This window comes from Cucurbita pepo, chromosome 13 (assembly GCF_057944985.1).
Source record: "Cucurbita pepo subsp. pepo isolate OVF chromosome 13, ASM5794498v1, whole genome shotgun sequence".
Taxonomy (NCBI): domain Eukaryota; kingdom Viridiplantae; phylum Streptophyta; class Magnoliopsida; order Cucurbitales; family Cucurbitaceae; genus Cucurbita; species Cucurbita pepo.
The window spans coordinates 2,843,477-2,869,250 of record NC_141810.1 but is presented as its reverse complement, the minus strand read 5'-3'; the positions used below and the strand labels follow the sequence as shown (position 1 = coordinate 2,869,250).

At 34.7% G+C, this 25,774-nt stretch overlaps 3 protein-coding genes and 2 pseudogenes across 3 annotated transcripts; 2 read left to right on the top strand and 3 right to left on the bottom strand.

Annotated features, from left to right (window-relative positions):
• Positions 1 to 389: 389 nt before the first annotated feature.
• On the top strand, positions 390 to 3,252 carry ATG8F (Ubiquitin-like superfamily protein). Its single transcript, XM_023693726.2, has 6 exons — positions 390 to 595; positions 1,028 to 1,075; positions 1,164 to 1,219; positions 1,622 to 1,674; positions 2,566 to 2,684; positions 2,972 to 3,252. The coding sequence occupies exons 2-6, from the start codon at positions 1,039 to 1,041 to the stop codon at positions 3,067 to 3,069; spliced, it is 363 nt and encodes a 120-aa protein (XP_023549494.1). The 5' UTR covers positions 390 to 595; positions 1,028 to 1,038; the 3' UTR covers positions 3,070 to 3,252.
• A 2,606-nt stretch (positions 3,253 to 5,858) lies between these two features.
• Positions 5,859 to 7,965, top strand: LOC111808196 (L-lactate dehydrogenase A-like). Its single transcript, XM_023694038.2, has 2 exons — positions 5,859 to 6,606; positions 7,333 to 7,965. Exons 1-2 carry the CDS (start codon positions 5,998 to 6,000, stop codon positions 7,774 to 7,776), a joined length of 1,053 nt encoding a protein of 350 aa, XP_023549806.1. The 5' UTR covers positions 5,859 to 5,997; the 3' UTR covers positions 7,777 to 7,965.
• Positions 7,966 to 14,607: 6,642 nt separating this feature from the next.
• LOC111808944 (14 kDa proline-rich protein DC2.15) lies at positions 14,608 to 17,531 on the bottom strand. The gene is made up of 2 exons (XM_087129542.1): positions 17,118 to 17,531; positions 14,608 to 14,845 (listed from the first exon to the last, which is right to left on the bottom strand). Exons 1-2 carry the CDS (start codon positions 17,466 to 17,468, stop codon positions 14,777 to 14,779), a joined length of 420 nt encoding a protein of 139 aa, XP_086985668.1. The 5' UTR covers positions 17,469 to 17,531; the 3' UTR covers positions 14,608 to 14,776.
• A 2,570-nt stretch (positions 17,532 to 20,101) lies between these two features.
• LOC111809220 (14 kDa proline-rich protein DC2.15 pseudogene) lies at positions 20,102 to 20,557 on the bottom strand (annotated as a pseudogene).
• A 3,768-nt stretch (positions 20,558 to 24,325) lies between these two features.
• On the bottom strand, positions 24,326 to 24,770 carry LOC111809205 (14 kDa proline-rich protein DC2.15 pseudogene; annotated as a pseudogene).
• Positions 24,771 to 25,774: the final 1,004 nt, after the last annotated feature.

Genomic DNA, 25,774 nt, shown 5'->3' with positions numbered 1-25,774 from the left:
AAATATCTAATTTTAAATTTAGGAATCTATTAAATATAAAATTTAAATTTATAATATAATATATTAATTTATAATTTTATTTTTGAATATGTAAGGGACTTATAAGATATAAAATTAAAAAAATTAATTGAATACAAAATTAAATTTCGTATTTAATAAATTTTAAATATTTAATTTTGTGTTGGTAGACTCATAAATTTTAAAAATATAAAATTTCAAATAATAAATTTATTATTTTGAAAGTATTAGACATAAATAATTAAGCTAAAAAAAATAGTTAAATTCAAACTTCCTAAATAATATTTGTATTATTATTATTATTATGCTCATTAATTTAGTAAATTTGATTAATAGTTGAATATCACAATCAGATAAATGGTTTTAAAAATAAGAAAAATTATTGAACACCGAAGCAACGCCACCGTGAAGGCTTCTCTCCCTCTCTCTCATCTCTCTTTTATCTGTAATTCAATCAAGCTCGATTCTCGCAAAATTTCTCGGCCAAAAATCATTTCCTTTTTCGTTACCGGATAATTGGCTCCAATTTTTACTCTCAGCTGCGTTCGCTCCTCGATTGATTTTGCTCAACTCTCTCGTAAGTTTGTTCTTTCTCAGTCGATGATCGTTGATTTTATCTGTTAGTTCTTCTATCAATTCCACGATCTACTTGATCATCTGCTGAGTTTCTTATTCTTTGATTCACCGATTGTTTATCATCATGCGATGATTGAATGTTTGAATTCGATTCCGTGAGTTTAATTTCTTGTTGTTGGTTGATTGGGAAAGTTGAAAAAGTTTGTTGCGCTGTCGAGTTTAGCGGACTGGTGAATTTCTAGGTTGTTTTCCGCTATTCTGTTGCTCACGATTATATTTATTGCGTTAATTATGGGGATTTTTAGCCTTTTATCGTTGGGTGTTGATTTTAATGTTCATATTTTTCGCTTTGCCAGTTTACCTACTGTTTATAATTTTGTGATTGCGTCTTTTAAATTTAAAACTTAAGGAGTCCGACTTTTGTGGATTGTAGTTTCAGCGCTGATGGCTAAGAGCTACTTCAAGCAAGAGCATGATCTTGGTAGTCTTCTACTCCATGCTTTGAAATATTATATAAAGTTCAGTTTATAAGATAAGAACTGATAAGTTTTCCATGTTTGTTTTATTAGAGAAAAGAAAAGCAGAGGCCGCAAGGATTAGAGAGAAATATCCTGATAGAATCCCAGTAAGAAATGATATTATTTTGTTACCGTGATTTGATTGCCTATTTGTTATCATCAACTTGATATTCAAATTTTGTTTTGCCATAGCTTTGATGTTCTGAATCAATTACTTCTATTAGGCAATGAGTCAAATTTGTTCTGAATTCGAAGCTATCGATGTATCTGCGTTAATCAGTTGAACAATGTTTAGGTTGATAGGAAGTAATCGACTGATGATAATGTTTTCTTTGATTTTGTTCCTGAAACGTGGATAACGAACAGTGACGATTATGGTGTTACTTGTTTAGCAGTAGTGGGTTGTTTATAATGAGAATATGCAAATTGTCTCGAGATAAAGGCAGTTCATCTGTTGTATTTTTGTTTATGAATGGTTTTAGTTATAATTGTGTTCTTATGGTTTGAAGGTTATAGTGGAGAAGGCAGAGAGAAGTGACATCCCTAGCATTGATAAGAAGAAGTACGAATCACCAGCATCCATTTAAACTTGAATTTCATGCTTCTGTGTTGGAATTTATGTTCAATGACTGCAATTAAAGAGAGTTTTCTCTTTTTGATTGATGCTTGAAAGCTCTTCTTCATATCTTTGAAAGTGGCCTTTCTTTAGTTCTTAAAATTATGCTTCAGTTTCTCATGAACAATTTCAATTTAAATCACGGACCCTTCACAATGGTAATGATATGCTCCTTCTTGAGCATAAGCTCTCATGGTTTTACTTTTGGTTTCTCCAAAAGGCCTCATTCTAATCTAATGGAGATGGATTCTTTATTTACAAACCCATAGTCCCATAGTGCATCCCAACAATCCTCAACAATCCTCCCCTAGTACACCATAGAGCTTCCCCGGAGGCCTATGGAGCCCTCAAACAGCCTCCCTCGATTGGCTTGACTCCTTTTTCTGGAGTCCTCGAACAAAGTACACCCTTTGTTTCACCCTTGACTACACTTTTGAGTCTCTAAACTTTTTTGTTGGACACTTGAGGATTCTATTGACATGGCTAAGTTAAGGACATGACTTTGATACCATTTTAGGAATCATGGACCCTCCACAATGGTATGATATTATCCACTTTGAGCATAAACTCTCGTGGCTTTACTCTTGGTTTCTTCAGGAGGCCTTATTCCAATGGAGATATATTCCTTACTTATAACCCATGATCATCTCTTCTTTACTTTTGGTTTCTTCAGGAGGCCTTATTCCAATGGAGATATATTCCTTACTTATAACCCATGATCATCTCTTTAATTAGCCAATGCGGGAATTCACTCCCAAAAATCCTCAACACAATTGGCAAACCATGCCTTGACCTCTTTCTCTTTCTGTAGCTAAGATTTTGATGCAACGACTGCAGGTACCTAGTTCCAGCAGACCTTACCGTCGGACAGTTTGTTTATGTCATCCGTAAAAGGATTAAACTCAGCCCAGAGAAAGCGATCTTTATCTTCGTCGACAATGTCCTCCCTCCTACAGGTACATCCTTTTCCTCTATTATATATTGTAGGATATGTCTTGGGACAACTTTTGAAAATGAAATTCCACATGATCAACAAGTTCGTTTAACAGATTTCGATAAAGCTGCTTCCTGGAATACGTCATGTGACTATGATCTATCATAATCACCACATTTTACTGTTAGTACACATAGCACCCACAAGTAACAATTTTATTGAAGATAACAGAAAACTTAAACATTGAGTATCTATTAACTTGTTATACTCAACGTGGCTGAACAAATCACATAATCCTTCCTTCTTAAGGAGCAATCATGTCTGCAATATATGAAGAGAAGAAGGATGAAGATGGATTCCTGTATGTTACTTACAGTGGAGAGAACACGTTCGGGTTCGGGTGGTAGCGGGCTTGTGTGACAGACTTGATTGTCGTCGTCATCTCCTTCTCTATTCTTCTGGTCTCTTTGCCTCTTGCTATTGCTGCTTGTTCTTCTAGTCCATGGATTCTAGCAAGTGATATCCTGTACAGCTTTACATAATGAATAAAAATTGTGAAAACATCTCCACACCCAAAAGTTCCTGCTTCAGATATTGTCTTTATAATTCCTTTTGTGCCCCTTTTTTTGTGGGGCATTTCTTATCTTTATGTGCATGTAGATTTCAAAGAAACTCACCACAATTAGATTGAATTATGAAAATATTCTTAAATTAGTTTCAATTAATTATAACTTTAAAAAAAAAAAAAATCATTTTTAATCTTTAAAGTTTGAAGTTTCTTCAAAATAATTTTGGTAAGCTTTTGCAGTCAAATTCCTAGACAATTTTCTTTATTTGCATATATGAAGAAATATAAACACAATTAAAAAAAAATAATAAAGATATCTGATCGTAGAACGGACTATTCTAGAAGCTTTATGTGAGCATTAGACTTCAAGCCCATAACGCTCATACGGGGTTGTGGAATTTCAACTTATCTATTCAACTTTTGTAGGTAGACACACACATGTTTGAACCATACTTGTTCTTTTCACCCAAAATTTTTTCACTCATAAATAATATTGGATGAAAACATATTAATATTTTTTTCAAAAATATCCAGAGTGGTTAGCACGAGAGCTTCTCTAAGTGTTCCAGTCGGCAGAGCGACTCTCGGCCGAATAATTTTCAACATGCTTGGAGAGGGTAGCACAACATCCCCTATTCATAGACAACATGCTGGAGAGCCTAGTGATAGATACTAACAATGCTTTTAGATCTTTTAGCCTCTATGATCGGAGGAAAAATAGGACTATTAGGAGGGGTTGGAGTGGGTAGGGGGACCGGAGGAAAAATAGGACTATTAGGAGGGGCTGGAGTGGGTAGGGCGGGAGTGGGTAACAGTAGTCAACCTTGCCAAAGCTCATAACTCTTAGGTTTAAAAAAAACCTCTCTAACTTTAAAAATGGTTTTAAAATACCCTTTAAAATTTTTGAAAACTTCAAACAACTTCAAACATGTTTAAAAAAGCTTCAAAAATATCATTATTATTGGTATAATAAAGTTTTAAACTTTTTTAAAAATATTTAGAGATTATCTATAACGGGTAGATATACAACAAAAATAATTTTTTCTAACTTTTTTTTTTTTAATCGGGGATTAATAATAATGATAGTTTTTATTTTATGAAAAATTAAAGTTATTAATTAACAATTTTATTTAAGTTTTATTAATTATTATTTTGGTCCCGCCCATGGTTCCAAAGCTCAAAACCTTCAACTCATTATTCAATCTTCATGGTTTTGGGAGTAATTGATGGAACCCATTTCTCCACAAACTTTCAAACTCTCTCATCACATGCTTACACACACCTTTTCATGCACATTTCCACCCACCAATTTTTTTATTTTTTATTTTTTAAAATTATAATAGATTATAAAAAAAAAAAAAAAATCCATTTAACCCGATTATTACGTCTTTATAACTTTACAATAATTATTTCTCCGTATTTAATCTAATCAATTTTATATCATATAGTTCATCGATGACATGATAATACTTCTAAGTGCAATTAATGTATATATATTTTCTATTTTTAATACTAAATTCTAAAATTAAAAAAAAAAGAAAAAAGAAAAAAAATTCCACGTGTAAAAGTCAAGAGTTTTATTTTACGTTGAACATAACAAGTCCAAATTAAAAAATTAAAATTAAAAAAAGGTTTGATTTTTAAAATGGGGACAGAGATCTAAAATTCCTCTCTCTCTTCATCTAGATTTCTTGGAAATTCGTATTTTATTATAAAAAATGAAAAGAATATAATAGTTACTAAATAATTCTAAATATTCCTCCTTAACTAATTAATTAATTACTTTTTTATTTAATAATAATAATAATTAATATTATTTATAAAATCCAAACATTTCAAGAGGAGTAGGTGTCTTACACGTATGCTTTTGTTCGCCAATGAATACCTAACACTCCATTTATTCATCGTCTCATAACTGTTTTTCCGTCAATTGCCTAATCAAATTAATTAAGACACGTTGGATCTCTATCGGTGTGAAACCTTTTGAAGAATCCTAAAGTAAAGTCATGAGAGTTTATGTTCAAAGGTCTTCAACGAGGAATTCCTAGTAAACGCGAGCCATTAGCTCGCGTTTGACTACGTCCCTGCCCTTTGTACACACCGCTTGTCACTCCTACCGATTGAATGGTCCGATGAAGTATTCGGATCGTGGCGACGTGGGCGGTTCGCTGCTTGCGATGTTGCGAGAAGTCCACTGAACCTTATCATTTAGAGGAAGGAGAAGTCGTAACAAAGTTTCTATAAGTGAACTTGCGAAAAGATCATTGTCGATGCCAAAACATCAGACGACTTGTGAACGTGTTTACAAACTTTTGTGTCAGGGGGAGCATTCGTTCCCACTAGGTGTGATTTGCAAGATCCCGCGAACCACCAAGTCTTTGAACGCAAGTTGCGCCCGGAGCCTTCTGGCCAAGTGCACGTCTGCTTTCATCGGTCACGCATCATCTTCAAAAATAAAATTTATTTAAATATTTAAAAACTAAAAATTGAAAAATTGAAAAAAAAAAAAAAAAGTTGTGGTTTTAATCTCTCTCCCCCATCTTTTGGAATGAAAAAAATTGTTCTAAAAATAGGAAGTGGTGGGACCCACCATCGGCCAAATAAAATAATGAAAGAATATTGATCGTTGAAAAATCTCTGAAAACTGTTCTTACTTTCCTAACTTTCTCCTTCGTGTTCTTCCCTCTAACCCAATCGTCTCTTTAAAATCCGTAAAGTTCTCTGTGAAAAACATCACCGCCAATCACAATCTCCGAAACGTTTCACAATGGAGAAGAGTTCATCAGCATCTTCCTTAGGTCCAGGCGGCCTTGACATTTCGCAGGCTTTCTTCAAGCCTGTAAGCGACGCCTCTCCGCCGTCCACCTCTAAGCGCAACACCAAAATCTCCGTCATCGGCGCTGGAAATGTCGGCATGGCCATTGCTCAGACCATCCTCACTCAAGATCTTGCCGATGAACTCGTCCTTGTCGACGCCAAGCCTGACAAACTCCGAGGCGAAATGCTCGATCTCCAACACGCCGCTGCTTTTCTCCCACGCACTAAAATCAGCGCCTCTACCGATTACTCTGTTACTGCCGAGTCCGATCTTTGCATCGTCACTGCAGGCGCTCGCCAGATCGCTGGCGAGTCTAGGTTGAATCTGCTGCAGAGGAATGTCGCTCTGTTTCAGAAGATCGTGCCGCCGCTTGTTCAGTACTCTCCCGGGACGATTCTGCTGATCGTTTCGAATCCGGTGGATGTTTTGACTTATGTTGCTTGGAAGCTCTCTGGTTTTCCTTCGAATCGAGTGATTGGATCGGGAACGAATCTGGACTCGTCTAGGTTTCGGTTTCTCATCGCTGATCATCTCGACGTCAACGCTCAGGATGTTCAGGTCAGTTTTCCGATCGACATTTCTTCTACCTTCTTTAATCGATTAGTGCTTATTGTTAATTTGCTGTTGCTGAAAAACTTTCAACCTAGGGTTTGGAACTTTTCGATTTTATCGTTTTTTTATTGATTGATATCAAATGTGGCTTAGAATAAGCTTCCCTGAAATTTGGAAGATAATTTCCTAATTTCTGGCAACTAAACCACAATAATTAACAATATACTATACTTTAAATAATATTTAATGGATATTTGACTTCAAATTTATGTTTATTAGGCTTTCAAACTCCTATACATCTTTGAATTTTGTTAGATAGGGAAAGTTTGGAGATCCATTTGGCACTTTTTAAAGTTAGATGGTTATAGGTGTTTTTTTTGTCTCATTTTGGTCTTACTATCCTCTAGTGAGCATAGTAAGAGATAAAAACGAGAAAGAAGTATGTTTGAACGTCTTAATGGGAGCTCGTCTGAAAAATGAAGAATGTAGTTAATAGTACTCCTATGAAAAATGGCTCGGGACTGTTGTCTATTGAAAATGTGGGGTCAATTTCATCAAATATGAGCATAAAACGATTGATCTTAACTCAATTTTTTCTCATAATGTTTCAAACGCCTTAAATAACGTACAATTTTAGATCATAAGGTCTAGTGAACATAGCTACATGGCTTCTGAGAAAGTAGCGTTGATATTTATATTATGAAGCTAAAAAGGGGCTATATTTGTTTGAAGGCATACATAGTGGGAGAGCACGGCGACAGCTCGGTGGCGCTATGGTCAAGCATAAGCGTGGGCGGAGTGCCAATACTGAGCTTTCTACAGAATCAACAAATCACCTACGAGAAGGAAACATTAGAGAGCATTCACAAAGAGGTCATAGGCGGGGCTTATGAAGTGATAAACTTGAAGGGCTACACATCATGGGCGATCGGCTACTCGGTGGCAAGCCTCGCCCGGTCGCTCCTCCGTGACCAGCGGAGGATCCACCCTGTCTCTGTCCTTGCTAAAGGGTTCTACGGCATCAATGGAGGTGAGCTGTTCCTCAGCCTGCCCGCGCAGCTCGGTAGGGGCGGAGTATTGGGGATCACCAATGTGCATCTAACCGACGAGGAGTCGGGACGGCTGAGGGACTCAGCCAACACCATCTTGCAGGTGCAGACCCAGTTGGGTATCTGAAAATCCTTACACTTTCTATCCATAAATGATATATTATAGTTGTTTTTGAGGAGTAGGATTCATCATGTTTCCTTCTATTACCTCCGTAGGATATATATTACAAATTATATATATAAACTATATTTAAACGAGAGCACACTAACGTGACTCTCCATTAGTCAATATATACCTTTTATTTTGAGTTTTAAAGTTCAAATTGTCATACTCTCACATATCTAACTTTTGACACATCGATTGCGCCGCAATGTCGATACATTCGTGTTGTTCGATACTACTATCGAAGTACCAATTTCAAAGGAAGATGCTCGAGATGATTGTCTTTTGACGCTCACCGACACTATAATACACGTATGTACCATAGGTAGCTCATTTAAGCCACAGAACCTAAAGGTAGTGGAGAGCTAACATCATACTTCCTCCTATAGTATATTTGGAAGCATTTCTAGTCTTTTTGGAGTATACGTCATGTGGAGAATGGTCATATGGCCTTGTGGAGTGTTCGTTGGATATCTGATGGACACCAAATTTGGTGAGCTTTCATCTTTCATATAGACAGATTTAACTCGAAATTGATATCCGAACTCTGATTCTAAGGTTATAGTTCGGGCCCTACTCGACCCTCTTCGATCTTGTCTTTGACACTTGTGTTGTCTCGTTCTCTTTTACTTTGCTTATGCCTCAACTTAACTTTAATGCACACTCTTCTTGGTGTGTAGGATGATGAACTATGTTTTTCGGTCGTATCATAATACTTGTCTTACTCGACCTTCACGTGATTGGATGACACTTGTCTTGTCTCATCTTAGTTTTTACAACTTATTATCGTAGTGAGGTTGTGATACTCTGCAATCACACATTCTAGTAAGGATGACTAAAAGCATTATGAGATAACTTCTTAAAATTTTTATTATCGATCCATCTCAGTTGATGTCAGCAGTGGTGGTAGTGATTCATTTTAAATTGTATTTAAAATGCTATCGTTAGAATTAACCGTGGTTATTTATTTATTTATTTTTCCATTTTTCAGTTTGGGCTTCCACTTTTTGCTATACATCCCAATTTCGCTTGGGCCCAAAGCCCAAAGGAGTAGGCCCAAATCGTGTCCAAATCCAATAAAACCAAAATCCAAATAGTTGAGCCCAAATTCCATAAAAAGGCCCAAAGAGTTAGGATCCAAACCAACGAAGCCCAAGTCAAACGGGTTGGGCATTTGACTAAGTCAAACCCACACAAGACTTTATATTTATAAATAAAAGAGTTCTCTTATAAAATTTCATAAGAATAAATGGAGAATTTAGAAACAAATTAATTAAAAAAATCCCAAAATTGCGACTTTAAGTTCGAGAGCAAGCAAATATTAATATAAACGTCTAAATAGGAATCAGATGATGAAATATTAATATAAATAAGTTGATTTTATCGAAAATAATACATATGAATTTCGGTTTAGTATTTATAAAATATTGAATTGAGAATTCATGAATTGAGAAATTTGGTGGATTATAATTAGTTTGGTAGTAAGCTTTAATTGGTTTAAATTATTGTAATACTCAAATCCAATCCCATTTCTTGAGTTTGGTACTAACTTTAAAAAGACCAGACATGGTGCATTCACTATTCAATTTTATTTATATGGAAACAGTAAAAATTCAAAATATTTAGTTAAAATAAATAAATAAAAACTATGGTAAAAAAGTGTAAGAAAATAAACAAATTTTTAAAAAGAAATAAATGGTTAGCAAACAAATTTGTGTTTATTCAAAATTTTTATTTTTAATAAAAATGAGAGATTAATCCGTAAAATATTTATTTATTTATTTTCAAACATTTAATTAAGATTTACCCCTCTATGGATGAAGTTATTTTTAAGAGTCTTGGGAGAATAAATAATAAAAAATTATATACAAAATTAAATAAGAATAAAATAAATACATGTATATATAATTATATTGTAAGTAATTCAGTCAGTTATTCGATTTAACCCAAATTTAATTTTAAGAGAAGGTACGAACCAATCCAACTCATAAAATTTTTATTTATTCGAACATAATCCAACCCAAAAGTACATATTTCAAAATGTATCAATTGGGTCGATTTAGTTTTTGAGTAATCGAGTTTTTTTGAACGAAAAAAAAGTAATTATTTAAAATTTAGCTAAAAATTCAATAAAGATGTGATCAAGAACACGAGCACAATCTAAAAAAAAAATTAAAAATTAAAAACCAAATATTTATCATAACTTTTTTATTTGTAAATATAAACAATAAAAGCTGAAACTATGATTTGGCCGGTTATACTGTCCACAGTGTGGTATGATATTGTCCATTTTGAGCATAACCTCTCATGGTTTTGCTTTGAGCTTTCCCAGAACGCCTTGTATCAATAGAGAGAGTATTCATTGATTATAAACTCATGATCATTCTAGGACTTTTGATCGTAAGAGGGCAAATTGTTTCTTCTATAAAACGTGTGATAGCTTATAACAAAAAATTAGAATATTGAGAGATTATGGGTTCCAAACCTTATTCATTCTCTGCTTTTGCCCTCTTCCTCTCCTTCAATCTTCTCTTCTCCACGCTCATCACAACACCTTCTGCTACAGATTCACCCTCCAACCCACCACCCATTCTTCCACCTCTAACTCCGGCAGCGTCTCCTACCGCCGATGGAGAACCCGTTCTTCCTCCTCTAACTCCGCCGGCGTCTCCTGGCGCGGGTGAAAAATGTGGTGAAGATGGTATTAAGATAAGCATGTGCGCAATGTTGCTGGACTGGGATTTGCTCAAAGTGATTGTTGGGGGCGGAGCACCTGTAGCACCGTGTTGCAGCCTCATGGAAGGCCTTGCTGACTATGAAGCCGCTGCCTGCCTTTGTGCCGCCATCAAGGCCAGCGTCTTGGGCGATGGTATTGTGGATATACCAATTTCATTCACTTTGCTCCTTATTAATTGTGGTGGAAAAAAAGCACATGGTTTCAAGTGTTCTTGAATTCATTCACATTTCTATTTCCTTTTAATGTTATTTTCATGTTGTTGGGGTCTATTTTTCTTACCTTAATCTTGTCGAGTCCATGTTTGTCTGCTAATAATAACGACCTCCACCCTCTTTCGTAATAAGTAACACGGTGGAATCTATCGATTTGAAATATAGTAGCATGATCTTAAACAACTTTCTAGACCAAATGAGGTTATATGTGCAATACTTCTTTACACATGGCTCACGTGTGTGAGCATAGGCTTCCAGACAGGCTCGCACACCATCTGGGTTTGACTTGTCGGTCAAGTACTTGCTAATGTGTTCTTTCTGAACACCACGGAGAGAAAGAACCCGCATAATATCATGACGAACATAAATGTCGAAAATTATAAGTCGTAAGATACGTGTTCGTATTCATCATATTAGAGAGGTATCCTAATGCACATGACACACAAATATGCATGAGGTCAAGATAAACCTTCATTTTTCGATAACATAATAAGTGTTGGAATTATGCTTATATGATTCCCATACATTATGTAATACATAGCATAACTTTCATGATAGGGTCTACAGAGATTTATGCATTATATATTATAGTTTCATAACAATTTTATACAACATGACATAATCACAAAATAACATAGTTTTATTACCTGACATAGCTTATCATTATATAACAGACATGACATAATATCGAACAAGATAGAAATAACTTGGTAGCCGAAACAATGGTGGTCCATGCAAAAGTATATCTTTCATGCATTTCTAATTCTAATCCTTAATAGAAAATAAAATGGATGAGATATTTAGTTTCTTAACCTACATGTTCTAAGAGATAATGTTGCCATATAAATCCAAGCTAACTCATTTGCCCATTTAAGCACAAAATAGATCTTTAAGAACATATCATGAGTATTTCCTAGTATTTGGAATTCGAATTCAGTACCAATGGTACTGTCATTCTCCTACCTCTCGGTCCATAGAGTCACATTATTTACTATTTGCTTTAAATCAATATAAGTGCTTCCAACATACTTTGTCCTCACTTACATGCATTATAGAAAAATTTTCAAAACATCACCCAACATAGAATTACTGGGTCATCGAAAAGAAATGTGCAATTTGTTGGTATAAGTAGCGACCTTCAATTCTTTTAAACATTTCTTAATTATCTTATCTTCAGGATCACTCTTATTCGAATATGGTATCGGCTCATTCATGTACCGTTGCTTTACTCAAACGTTACATGATTACATTACTTATAGTTCAAAATTAAAAAAAAAAATAAAATGAACGATTTATTAGATATAAAATTAAATTTTAGGTTTAACTTTTCATTGTGTCGGATAGATCTGTAAAGTTTATAAAAATCTAAATGGATAAAGGATATATATATATATATATATATATATATATATATATATATTTAATTATGAACTAAATTTGTAATTAAAAAATAAATTAGAAATTTATTAATTTTATAATGTTGTTTCTTTGATAAAAGCCAAAAGAGGTTCACGGGAAATCTAGGATAATGCAATACATTTGAGGTATGGCGTGGAGGCATGTGGCCATATGTATGAATGATTAGCAGCTAAAATAAATATCTATAATATCAATTTTTCATATTGTTAGACGAACACGACTCTCCACAATGGTATGATATTGTCCATTTTGAGCATAAGCTCTCATGGCTTTGCTTTGGGCTTTCCCAAAAGGCCTCATTCTAATGGAGTTAGTATTCCTCACTTATAAACTCATGATCATTCCCTAAATTAGTCGATGTGGGACTTCCATCATCCAACACATATTATTTTTAAATTCTTAATTACAAACAAAAATAAATTTCAACTTGAAAATTAAGCAAAAGGCCAAGAATTTATGAGGCCAACAATGAAGCAACTTGCAAATTTATAAAATTGAAAATACCTTATAGTTTATCCAACTTTGGTGCACCCTACCTTTCTAGCACCTATTTGATTTATTATTATCTATAAATATTTTCAAAATTATATATTAAATATGAACCGATCCGAACCATTTGTAATTTGAGCTGGGTTGAACTTTTTGAAAAACTAAAAATTCTATTCGGGTTTGAATCAAAAATAGCGTTTACAACTCAATTTAACTTTTTGTTATTAACACAACGTCACAGATAAATAGATTTTCTAATCCACCCAACCCCACTCGAAAATAGAGAGTTGGGTTGAGTTGGATTGTAAATTATGTTCGGGCCATTCGAGTCACCAATCCAATTAACCCGATAAAATTTTGGGTTGGTCTAGAAACTTTCTTCCACCTAACTCAACCTTACTCATATACGCCTCTAATTATATATTCGAGACGATGGATTCCCCATTTCAAATCGATTACTCATTCGCTTCCCATCTCGATGTGAAAATGGGAGTCGAGGAATCCCATGAAATCTTAAATAAATAGACAATATCTTTAAAACAAATAAAATAAAGGCTCAATTAATCTGACTAAAATTTTAAAATTGTTTAAAACATATCTTTAAATTCTCTAATATTTTTTTTTTGAATATGTTCAGAAATATATTTACTGTTAGTATATGAACGGAATGGTTAGTACCACGTTTAATAAATATTGGTGAACATTCAAAAATAACATTAATACTCTAATTTCGGAAAGTAAAAAGTAATAGCATTATTAAAATTTAAAAAGATTAAAAATATTTTTGAAATAAAATATAAAATAAAGCGATATTTTGATTAATTTAATGCAAAATGAAAACTGTGAAGTTGAGAAAGTTAGGATCCGTGGTATTCTGTGCACATTAAGCGCCAGAATGACACATATGCATGCATGCAGAGCAAAGGCGCCCGCCATGCCCTCCATCACAAAACTACACGTCGATCTCTCACTTGTCGACATGTAACTACTTCTTTATTTTACCCATCATCAAAGGGGTTGACCTTCAAATTCATTGCTTTTATGTATGTGTGTATATATAAAATATTAAATTCCTCAAAATAATAATAATAAAAAATCCGCTCTTAGATCTCATATAGAATCGGTCTTTTTAAGGATGTAAAAACCTTTCTCTAGTATAGCTATATTAAAATCGTGAGGTTGATGACAATATATAACGGGTCAAAACGTACAATATCTGCTAACGGTGGACTTGGACTTGGGCTTGAGCTGTTACAGTGATAGTAGAATCATACATCGAACAGTATACTAGCAAGGACGCTAGTCTCTCAAGGGGGTGGATTGTGAGATCCTACATCGGTTAGAGAGGGGAACGAAATATTTCTTATAAGGGTGTAGAAGTCTCTCCCTAGCAAACACGTTTTAAAACTATGAGGTTGAATTGGACTTGGGCTGTTACAGTGGTATCAGAATCATACATCGAACAGTATGCTAGCGAGGATGCTAGGCTCTTAAGGAGATGGATGGTAAGATCCCACCTCAGTTGGAGAGGGGAACAAAATATTTCTTATAAGGGTGTGAAAATCTCTTTGTAACAGACGCGTTTTAAAATCATGAGATTGATAGCGATATATAACCGATTGAAGCAAACATTATATGCTAGCGACGGATTGGGCTTCGGCTGTTACAATGATATCAGAGCTAGACATTGAGTGGTGTGCCAGCGAAGATACTCGGTCCCAAGGGGTGGATTGTAAGACTCCACATTGATTGGAGAATGCCTGAAGCATTCCTTACAAAGGTGTGGAAACGTTTTTTATTCTAAATTCGTGTGACAAACGATGATACGTAATGAATCAAAGTGGATAATATCTGCTGGCGGTTGGTTTGAGATTGATCCACCGATCTCTTTTTGTTTTTTTGTTTTTTTTTTTTTTGGGAAGAGATATGCAAGCAGAAAAAGTAAAGGGGAAATCATTAATAATAATATTACCAATAGGCAAACTTATTGAAACATGTTCCAACCCCAAAAACAAAATAACCCCATGAACCAAATTAAAACAGACCCCAAATCCAAACACATATAACAAAACATAGTACTCCCAATGGAAAAGACACTAATTTAGAATCAGCACTGGAATCCCTTAGGAACATTCTTCTTGCAGACATTAAGGAGCAAGCTGAGAGAGACAGGGATGTTGGAAAGGGGATAGTGAAAGAGATAGGAATGGATAAAATAGATAGAAGCTGCAATGCTTTATTATTGTCTACTGACTCGATGCTTAGAGGGTTACACAATTCCCGTATTTATAGCTAATACAGTGGACCAGAAATAGTAAATCATAGAAATCTAGATAAACTCAAATCTAATAACAATCTCCTAAAATCTTGTTAGTTTGAATATTTGAATCATATCTAACTACTCTAAATCATATCTTGATTTTGAATACTTTGAATCATATCTCAACACTCCCCCATGATTCAAAGTTGCAGATGTAAGTACAGAGCTTTTCTTCTGACAAGACCTTCGTAAGTATGTCTGCTTTAACCCGTACATTGTCTGTCTCAGCTTGTATACCTTTGTTTCTTTGTCTTCCTTTATGAATCCCTCTGGCGGTCTTACATAAACCTCTTCTTGTAAATCTCCATAAAACTTTTCGTTTGGTAGGTAAACCATATCCCATGTTTCATCTTTCTTAAAGGACTGCATCTCTACTGTCATGGCTTTCTTCCCGTCTTCAGTTGCTTCTTCATAATTCATAGGGTCTGAAACAGTAAGAGCAAATTGACATGATGCATATATGTCAGCTAAAGATTTATACTTCCTTGGAGGTGTCTCATCTGAAAGTTCTTCAAGAGAGGAATTGCTGTTAAGTGATTCTGAAGATGATGAATTTGACACACTTTGTGTTGCAGTGGATCCACTGGGAGATGCATTGGAGTTGACTCTTGTCTCTTCATCGATAGAAACTTCAACTGTAATCTCTTTTATATCACTATCAAAGAGTTTTATCTTACCATGACTGGTTTTGACGTTCACCGTGTCTTTTTCCTCAACTTGCATCTCTTTTTTATTTCCAAGTTGCACCTTGATTCTTTGCGTCTCATCAAGCTCTTGGAATAAAGATTTGATGTCTGTCATATGGTTCGAGCACCCGCTATCAACAAACCATAAATTACCTTCTTTTGGATTCGTATCCATGCATGCCATAAACAACTTTTCTTTTTCTCCATTCTCTGCTGCAAAATTCATTAGTTGATTTTTATACCAACAATCAGATTTTGTGTGCCCATACCTTCTGCAATGGTAACATTGTATGACATTTCTTTGTTCATTGAATTGTCTCTGTCCATCACTTCTCCATCTACCCCTGTTATCACGATCGCCATGGAAGCTGCGAAATCCTCCTCTTCCACAACTTCTACTTGCTAAACAAACATTTTCTTTTTCGTTGCCTTCGTTGTTGGTTGACTCCACTTGTAGTGCCTTTTCTATATTTCTTTCTGATGATTTATTGATTCTTGACTCATGAGCCTGAAGCAAACCCATCAGTTCATCAACGGAGAGTATTGATAGATCCTTAGTAGCTTCTTCTATGGTAGTCACCACATGGTCAAACTTTGGAGTCAAGCTTTTCAACACCTTTGCAACAATTGTTTCGTCTGAAATTTTCTCTCCATAGGTACGCATCTGACTGACTATTGCCATTGTTCTGGACAAAAAATCAGCAATTGATTCGCCATTCATCATGAGCAGAGTTTCAAAATCACGTCTTAAAGATTGAAATTTCACTGTTATGACTTTTGAATCTCCCTGAAACTCCTTCTGTAGAATTGACCATGCTTGTTTTGATGTGGTTGCTGCTGCAATTCGTGAAAAGATAGTCTCATGAACTGCTTGCTGAATAATGAATAGAGCGTTGACATCATTTTTCTTGGTTTCGCTTAGTGTCTCCTTTTCTTCAATTGTGGGTTCTGATATATCAATGAACCCGTACTCCACCAAGTCCCATAGCTCCTGCGATCTGAGCAAGGTCTTCATCTTGATGCTCCACCACTCATACTTCTCACCATTAAAGATTGGCAACAATGGTGTAAAGAAAGAAAAACCAACTACTGCCATTTTTGTTTTGGAAAAGAAAATAATCACTCGCCCTCGTGTTGAACGAACTTGGCTCTGATACCAAAATTGTTGGAAAGGGGATAGTGAAAGAGATAGGAATGGATAAAATAGATAGAAGCTGCAATGCTTTATTATTGTCTACTGACTCGATGCTTAGAGGGTTACACAATTCCCGTATTTATAGCTAATACAGTGGACCAGAAATAGTAAATCATAGAAATCTAGATAAACTCAAATCTAATAACAATCTCCTAAAATCTTGTTAGTTTGAATATTTGAATCATATCTAACTACTCTAAATCATATCTTGATTTTGAATACTTTGAATCATATCTCAACAAGGGATGTTAAGGTTGTTGCCCAACACACTAGCCTTAATGGCGGTGCAAAGGCAGACAGCAGCTTCAAGATCAGCAAGACCTTCGATCAGACTGCAGCAAGGGGTCACGGGGGGCTTGCCGATGGTAACATCGACGAGCCCGCCGAGCAGCTTGGCGCAGACGCCGAGTTTAAGGGTATCCCTTGGGCACTTTCCATAGCCAGATGAAGGGGTGGGCTTGGGGTATGGTGGAGGAGGGCATGGCTTTGGCTTGGGTGGGGCTGGGACATAGCAATTGTTGCAGGCTGAGACAAGGGAGAAGAAAAGGAGGTTGAGAGAAAGGAGGAAAGCAAGAGAGGCGGTAGCTTTGGAAGCCATTTTGGGGCCTTCTTTGAGGGATTGGTGGTGGGAGAAGGGAGAATTGGTGGGGTTTTATAGGGTTTGAGGGAAGGAAGAATAATGATGCCACTAGCTTGGCCAACCCATGTGTGGTCTCTTGGGATTTTAGCTGGCAGGGTTTGAAGAAGAAGCTCACAAGTTTAGGCAAAGTTTTGGAGCTTTGTGGATTGAAATGGGAATATTATTCTCTCACTCTTCCCCATTTTTTTTTTCTTCTCCTTTGAGTCCATCCATAGCTGCAAATATTGATATGATCCAAAGCTTTCTATGGTATATGACAAGTGGCTCCACCAGGGATGTCGTGTCGGTGTAGTGGACATATTTCGATTTGATACTGATTTATTTGAGTTCATACCGAGTTTGGTTCTTTTTCTACCTATATCAAATAGAATAAACAGTGTGCCATCGCTTGAATCTCTAGTCAATTTTGTAAATAATAGGAGTAGTTAACAATTCAACTTGATTTTTCTTACGACTGCTCTTAATATATAAGGGTAATGACTCTTGTGTTGCTCGTTCGTGGAGTGGTCGATCATGACAGAACGCTAGGAAGAAGCTCCAGCTAATTCTGTGCTAGTAGTATGCGAAGACGGTAAGACGGAAAATAAGTGGGCGTAAATGAAAAAACATGGAGAAAATCTTGAAGTTCAACAAAAATAGGATTTTATTCTACTTGTTCCTTCAATTTCAAATTTTTAATTATTTTTAATTTAATGATAGTTTATTAACTTTTGTATTTATGTAAAAATAATAATAATTAATAAATTAGAAAGTATTTGGATCTGAGGGACAAATTGTGGGGATGGCATAATGGTAGGACCATAGTGTGGGGTCACCTTCAACCCTTATTTTAAGGCGATTACTTGGAGATAAATATCCATTGTACTTTTATTTTGTAACTAATTAATTAATAAACTTTTAAGATTCTCTTATAAATTTATTAAAAAATATTATTTCATCTCTAATAGATATTGTTCGTTTTGGCCGGTTATGTATAGTCGTCAGCCTCACAGTTAACATGTCTAATATGTGCGAAAGAGTACATTTATAACATTTCATATACAATGTCATAAACTTAAACATTTGTAAAATTCATTTCAAATAAAGTAACAATCAAGGAAATAGCAGAAAAAAAAAAAAAAAAAAAAAAAAACTCAAAATAACGAAAACACCATAATCTAACCTAAGGGATACATAAATGCAACTATCCTAGATTTGGTTTTATGGCTCTACTACGATGCCGTCATCCGTACAAGGGGTGTAACTACCATATTTTTCTACTAAAATAGAGCTGCTACTACATACATGATGTGATCTTGTTACGCAGAAACATTCATTTAAAAAATTCATAAAACAATGTCATGAAGTTATACGGTTGGATTGAAAGCTTTAAAACAAAACAACTAAAAATAATCAATGTGAAATATAAATAAAACAAAGAAAAGATTCAAATGATGTCTTGATCTAACCTAGAGCTACAAAATAAATTAAAGGCAACAATCCTAACACAAGTTCTATGGTCTTCAAAGTGACGTTGTTGTCATCTGTACACAGGTGTCTTGTCTTTATCTGAAATATAAGAATAACACAAGACTTCAGTATTTTAAGAAGTATTTAGCAAGTGACCCAAACACATACAGAATGATGAGACCTATCATTTAAAACCGTCTTCTTTTAGGTGGCTTTCCAATCTGGATAAATTGGTATGTAGTACTTCTTTACACACAGTCCACCCGGTGGATTCGCACACCCCAGGGCCTACTGGTTGGGCTATCACTCTCTGTGATGTTGTTGGACACCCTTTGAGAATAGCAACCCATCGTAGCATCATGGTAATATGCATACATAAAACTGTTATAAAATCATTTCATTCATAACATACTTTCAAATCATGGCAGAGACGTTGTGCATCTTAAATTCCTTATTTCAGAATATATCATAGCATGTCATAGCATATCATAACTTAACATAACATATTATAGTACATCATGACATCTCATAACATGCATAACATAACTTATCGTAACATAACATGACATTTTATTTATATCATAATATTATTTGTATGACACATAACATAACATCGCATATCAAAGCATATCACACATTCTGGGCCATTGGGCACATGTCATCATTCATAAAACAATTCTTCCAACCAAACCCTTAGGCGAGCTCGTATACGTACCCTTAGACATGACCTTCAACTAGCATACACTCATGCTGCCAGTATACCACGGAGGAAAGGGAGCGCACATAGTATCATGGTAACATAATACTATCATAACATCATAGTGTACACGTCCCTATTAATCATAATGATGTTCGACTAAATCTACTTTTAATTTTTTTAAAAATTACATTACTTTTAATTCCTAAGAGAGTTGTGTTTAAGAACTTCTCAAAATTTTCAACCAACGACTATTAAAAAATATAAACACTATTATAGTTCACAAATAAGAAAAATTTAATTTATTGATTCCTTCAAACTCCAAGAGGAATAGACCTCATGAAGAAAATAGAACAAATAATAATTCTTAATAAACTCTAAGACAGAGAGAACCACAAACGAATTACATCAAAACACACTTAAGAACTCAAGAATTATGAAAGACATTGATTATAATCAACACTTGAATCCCTCGGGAACGTTCTTCTTGCAGACATTAAGGAGCAAGCTGAGGGAGACAGGGATGTTAAGGTTGTTGCCCAACACATTGGCTTTAATGGCAGTGCAAAGGCAGACAGCAGCTTCGAGGTCGACAAGGCCTTCGATGAGGCTGCAGCACGGCGTGACAGGGGGCTTGCCGACGGTAACGTCAAGGAGGCCGCCGAGCAGCTTGGCGCAGACGCCGAGTTTAAGAGTGTCCCTAGGGCACTTTCCATGGGCAGATGGAGGGTTTGGCATTGTAGGAGGGCATGGGTTGGGCATAGGAGGGGAAGGGACATAGCAATCGCTGCAGGCTGAGACAAGGGAAAAGAAGAGGAGATTGAGAGAGAGGAGGAAGGCAAGAGAGGGTGTAGCTTTGGAAGCCATTTGGGTGTCTTTCTTTAAAGTTTTTGAAGGGAGTTTGAGGTATTGGTGGTGGGAGAAAGGGGAGAGTAGATGGGTATTTATAGGATTGAGGAAAGAATAATAAGAAACTAGAAGTGATTACGTGCCTGTGGGCTCTTCCCTGATTTTTTTAAGGTGGAATTAGGTAGAATGTGGTAATAATTTATGATCTTTGGCATTGAGTTTGGGTATACTTATGCATAAATAATCATCGGGGTTCTATAACTGAGTTTCGTCAACAAAATTGGACTGAATTGCGTGTGAATAATGGATTATCAATGAGTTCCTTGAGCTCTCAAGTAGACTTTATGAGTAAGGATCATTTATGATTCATTAATACATGATGGATGAGATTCATCCGGGTAAGGATATATACATTAGATACCATGTCAAGTGTAACGACTCTAGTTTTTTACTAACATAAAGTCGCCATCATATGTATGATATAACTTCTTATACAAACATATTCTTTTAAAACAACTAACAATGCCATGGACTTCCAAATTTAATATAAAGGTCTTAAAATAATATAAAAGAAATATTAGACTAAACATAGGTAAATGTAAAAATAACAATATCTTATACTAACCTATGATTTACGAAATTAAATGCAACTATCATATGCATGTGTAATGGTGATGCCGCTGTGAACTGAGAGGGGTGCCTTGCCTTTATCTGAAATACAAATGTAACACATGACTTGAGTATTTTAAGAAAACTTCAATAGTGAGATAAGGGAATGCAAACACATGCAATCATGATTAGGAACATATCATTTAAAACCATTATAGAGGTGGCTTTCAATCTGGACAAATTGTAGAGGTGGCCTCCAGTTTGGATAAATTGGATGTGTAGTACTTCCCTACACACGGCCCACACGTGCGAGTGTGAGCCCACTAGTGCGGCTCGCACACCCCCTGGACTCATCATAGTCAAGCTAGTTGGTTGTAGCCGAATGTCCGAAGGTACAATATAAAAGGGAAAATAACCAGATATAAATGAACATACAATATGCATATAAGGTCCCTATAGTTTTCATTTTAAATCATTCACGTGACACAACCTTACACATTCTTCACATGTTACTCTAGGTAACATGCATGCATAAGTTTTCATATATTCATCACTTATAACATTTAGGAGCTGTGTATTAGAAAACTCTTCATCATAATGCAGTATGACATCTTTTACATGCACATCATCGTAATATGAGATATTATTATATTATGTGATCTCATCATCATACATCTTATGTCATCATGTCATAATGCATCATCATCCTAGTATATTATAGCATCATAGTACATCATAACATCATCATAATACATCATAATGTCATATCAACTCACAGCATCATAACATCATAGCATCATCATAACACATCATAATATCATATAAACATACATGACACGTGCAAGGGCTATTGGGCACATGTTATCATAATAAAACAAGTCTTCCGACCGAGCCGATAGTAAGATCACTTACTTGGTTGACTTAGGCTAAAGCTACTACGACCCCTTAATGTCAGCCTAACGCTGCTCTCTAAAATTTAATTATACCTAAATAGTTCCAAAATTATAAATTAACATTCTAATATGAGAATTAAAATAATTTAAACTTATTCATAATAATTTAAATTAACGGGATTTTGCATAAAATAATTTAAACTAGACTTCAAAAATTTAAACTAGGTAAAAGGTGGTTATATTAATTTTAAATGCTTCTGAAGAGTTGAAACTAATAGAAAATGATCCGAGCATATCATACTCAAACCAAATTAGCCAAAATGCTGGCCTGGATCTGTCAGAAAAGTATTCTCCGATTGGTTTTGAACAGTTGAAGTGAGATGATAAAATGAAGTAAGGGTTCTCACGTTTATAGTGGAGTTCAAACCACTTCTCAACTTAAGTTATGTGGGACAATTTCGGACAATTTCACCTTTCTTTTCTAGTTTTGGGTTATTACATCAAGTGCGGTTGATGTTGTTACTTCATGGGATGGTTAGGAGGTTGTCAACTCATTTCAATTTGCGTGAGTATGCGCGGTATTACCTAAACATGGGGTCACTCCAATGAATGTAATGTAAGGATCATTAGAGGGAGCCAGCTCACCTTCAATAATTTTTTTTTTATTTTATTTTATTTAAGATCTAACTATTAAATCTAATGTAGAAATACGAAATACAACTCTAATTCTATAACGTCAATTCACTCTAAAATATTCAATTAAATGTGTATTACTCTGAAACACAAATAATAAAAATTTATAATTAAAAAGAAAATCCTTCCTGTGAATCAATGACGAGGTTGGAGAGATATAAATGATACTTTGATAGATGGCTTCGTGATTCAACTCAAGATTTCAAATTGTGACATTATATTAAATTATCAAAAATTATTTGTAAATAAATATAACATTTTTGTTGCATGTATGCAGAGGTAAACTAGTGTTTACCGCCCAGGCCGTTCGTTACTGGGCCACACGTTAGCCGGTCAACCGTCGACATGTCGGACACTTCTTTATCACAGCTCAAAATTCTTGAAGATCTTCACATTTTCTCCCTTCAAATATTAAAACAATTAATAAAATTCAAGGATAGCTATCTGTTAGAATGTTTTGTATTTATAATCAAATAAATTAAAAAGATATGAAAATAACAATAAATGGAAAAATACCTAATGATAAAAGAGAAATATCTAGATATTTGTCTTATAATAAAATATTAAATATGATATATACAGTAAACTATAATTTAATATTAAATATTTTTAACACCTATACTTTCAAAATATATATAAATTTGACATGATGTTAGACCTTAACGGATGGAAAATGTTTTGATATTCATATAAAATTAAAATTACTTTTGTTTAAACCCAAATAATGTCATAGTGGTTGAGAATTGTTACGAAGATGTGGTTCATTCATGTAACTACTGGATTTATTTGGTTTATTCCCATATCCGTACATTCTCTCATATTGTTACATGAATAATCTTGATGCAAGTATGAGCATTAATATTTTTATACCTATATAAAAGTTTGTCTAGCATTGTTATGAGATGTGGAGTCAGTGTCATTTTGTATTTGTCAAGAGGTAATTGAGAGAAATTTTGAAAGTGAGACTTTATTACGTGAGAGCGTGAGAGATATATTATAAACACTTTAATTACAGTGATTAGTTACCATTTATTCTCTCCAAATCGCATAAATTTTTATGTTTCTTTGTTTATTTATGTTTGTGAGTACGTGAGTATGATCGATCTTGATTCCGCTTCTACTTCCGCTACAACAATATTCTCTGACATTGATATCGATTTTTTAAGTGCGTCAAGAAGTTATATATTTATTTCTTTTTTAAGGGGTGATTTAATATAAAATAGTGAAAATTATGATATTACATTCTTAGAATTGAGTATATCCAGATTTTTTTTAATTGAAAAATTTGAAACTTTTAAATTAACCTACATGCTATTTTTATATGTTACAAACGCATTATATTTTGGTTAAATAGAAGCTTTATAATCGAAATGCATTGAAAATATAAAATGCCTTTGTTTTTCATTTGACGCTTTTAATATTTTTTGTTAAACTATATTAGTTTATCTAAAACTTCTTAAAAATATTTTAAAATGCGTTCACCAATAAGAAAATTTTAATTTATTGATTCAAACTCTAAGATGAAAAGACCCCATGAAGGAAATTGAATAACCCATAATAATTTGTAATAAATTCAGAACCTCAAACCACATACATCAAAACACACTCAAGAACACTCCAGAATTATGGAAGACATTGATTATAATCAGCATTTGAATCCCTCGGGAACGTTCTTCTTGCAGACATTAAGGAGCAAGCTGAGGGAGACAGGGATGTTAAGGTTGTTGCCCAACACATTGGCTTTAATGGCAGTGCAAAGGCAGACAGCAGCTTTGAGATCGACAAGGCCTTCGATGAGGCTGCAGCACGGCGTGACAGGGGGCTTGCCGATGGTAACGTCAAGGAGGCCGCCGAGCAGCTTGGCGCAGACGCCGAGTTTAAGAGTGTCCCTAGGGCACTTTCCATGGGCAGATGGAGGGTTTGGCATTGTAGGAGGGCATGGGTTGGGAATGGGAGGGGAAGGGACATAGCAGTCGCTGCAGGCTGAGATAAGGGAAAAGAAGAGGAGATTGAGAGAGAGGAGGAAGGCAAGGGAGGCTGTAGCTTTGGAAGCCATTTGGGTGTCTCTCTTGTAAGCGTGAGAGTCATTCTCTCCACGGCATTGTGAGACCTATGAGGGAGTTTCCTCTAATCTCTAGTACAAAACTAGTATCAATTGATATATATATATATTTTTTTGGTAATGTCTCAATAGTTCAATACTTGAAACTAGAATGGGGTTGCACTCACAAATTTATGATATACAGGGAATAGTAAAGAACTAAACAATTCATCTTAAGATCCTGTAATGAAACTCTGATGAGCCGATGTACTTTGAAGAGTTAGAATGAAAAATATCTCGACATTATGAGAGAGTTTGATTAGGTAGATGATGAGAAACCACAAGAACTAGATTCATTGAAATAGTCCGGACAAATCTAGGAAAGAACGTGATTAACCAACAAATAGAGGGTTCAAAACCCTAAACCCTACCAAAGCTTGTTAACTTGCACAACCTAGTGATTGTCCTCTAATAGCCTTCTGACCCCTAACATGTAGAATTTAATTACAAGATAAAATAATTTAGAGACCTACAAGTAGACATTATTCAATATTTATATTCATTCATGCTATTTTTTCGCTTTCAGATTGAACACACATAAAACAATTGATAGCATGAGCGTTTTAGAGCTATGCCATAGAGACCAATAGATCTGAGTCATGTATTTTGATCTCAAATAAGTTTCTTATGATTTTACATTTTTGTATCTAGTCTCCCGAGAATTTGTTTTATATTTAAATATTTCTATACTATCTATATATTGATATTAAAACTTTTTCAGCAACTTATATCTCTTAAATAATTCTTAAAAAAATTATCTGGTTCTTCTATTATGCATCAGTTTCTAACCGTTGGTGGCTATAGATCTTGGAAAAGTGGTAGCTACAATGTAATTATAATATGTTATAAACTATATGATATTATATTCATTAATTAATTAAGAATAATTTCTATTACAACTTTGACGTACAAATAATGAATTTATAATTAAAAAGAAAATCCTTCCCGTGATACTTTTCCCAGATGGCTTCGT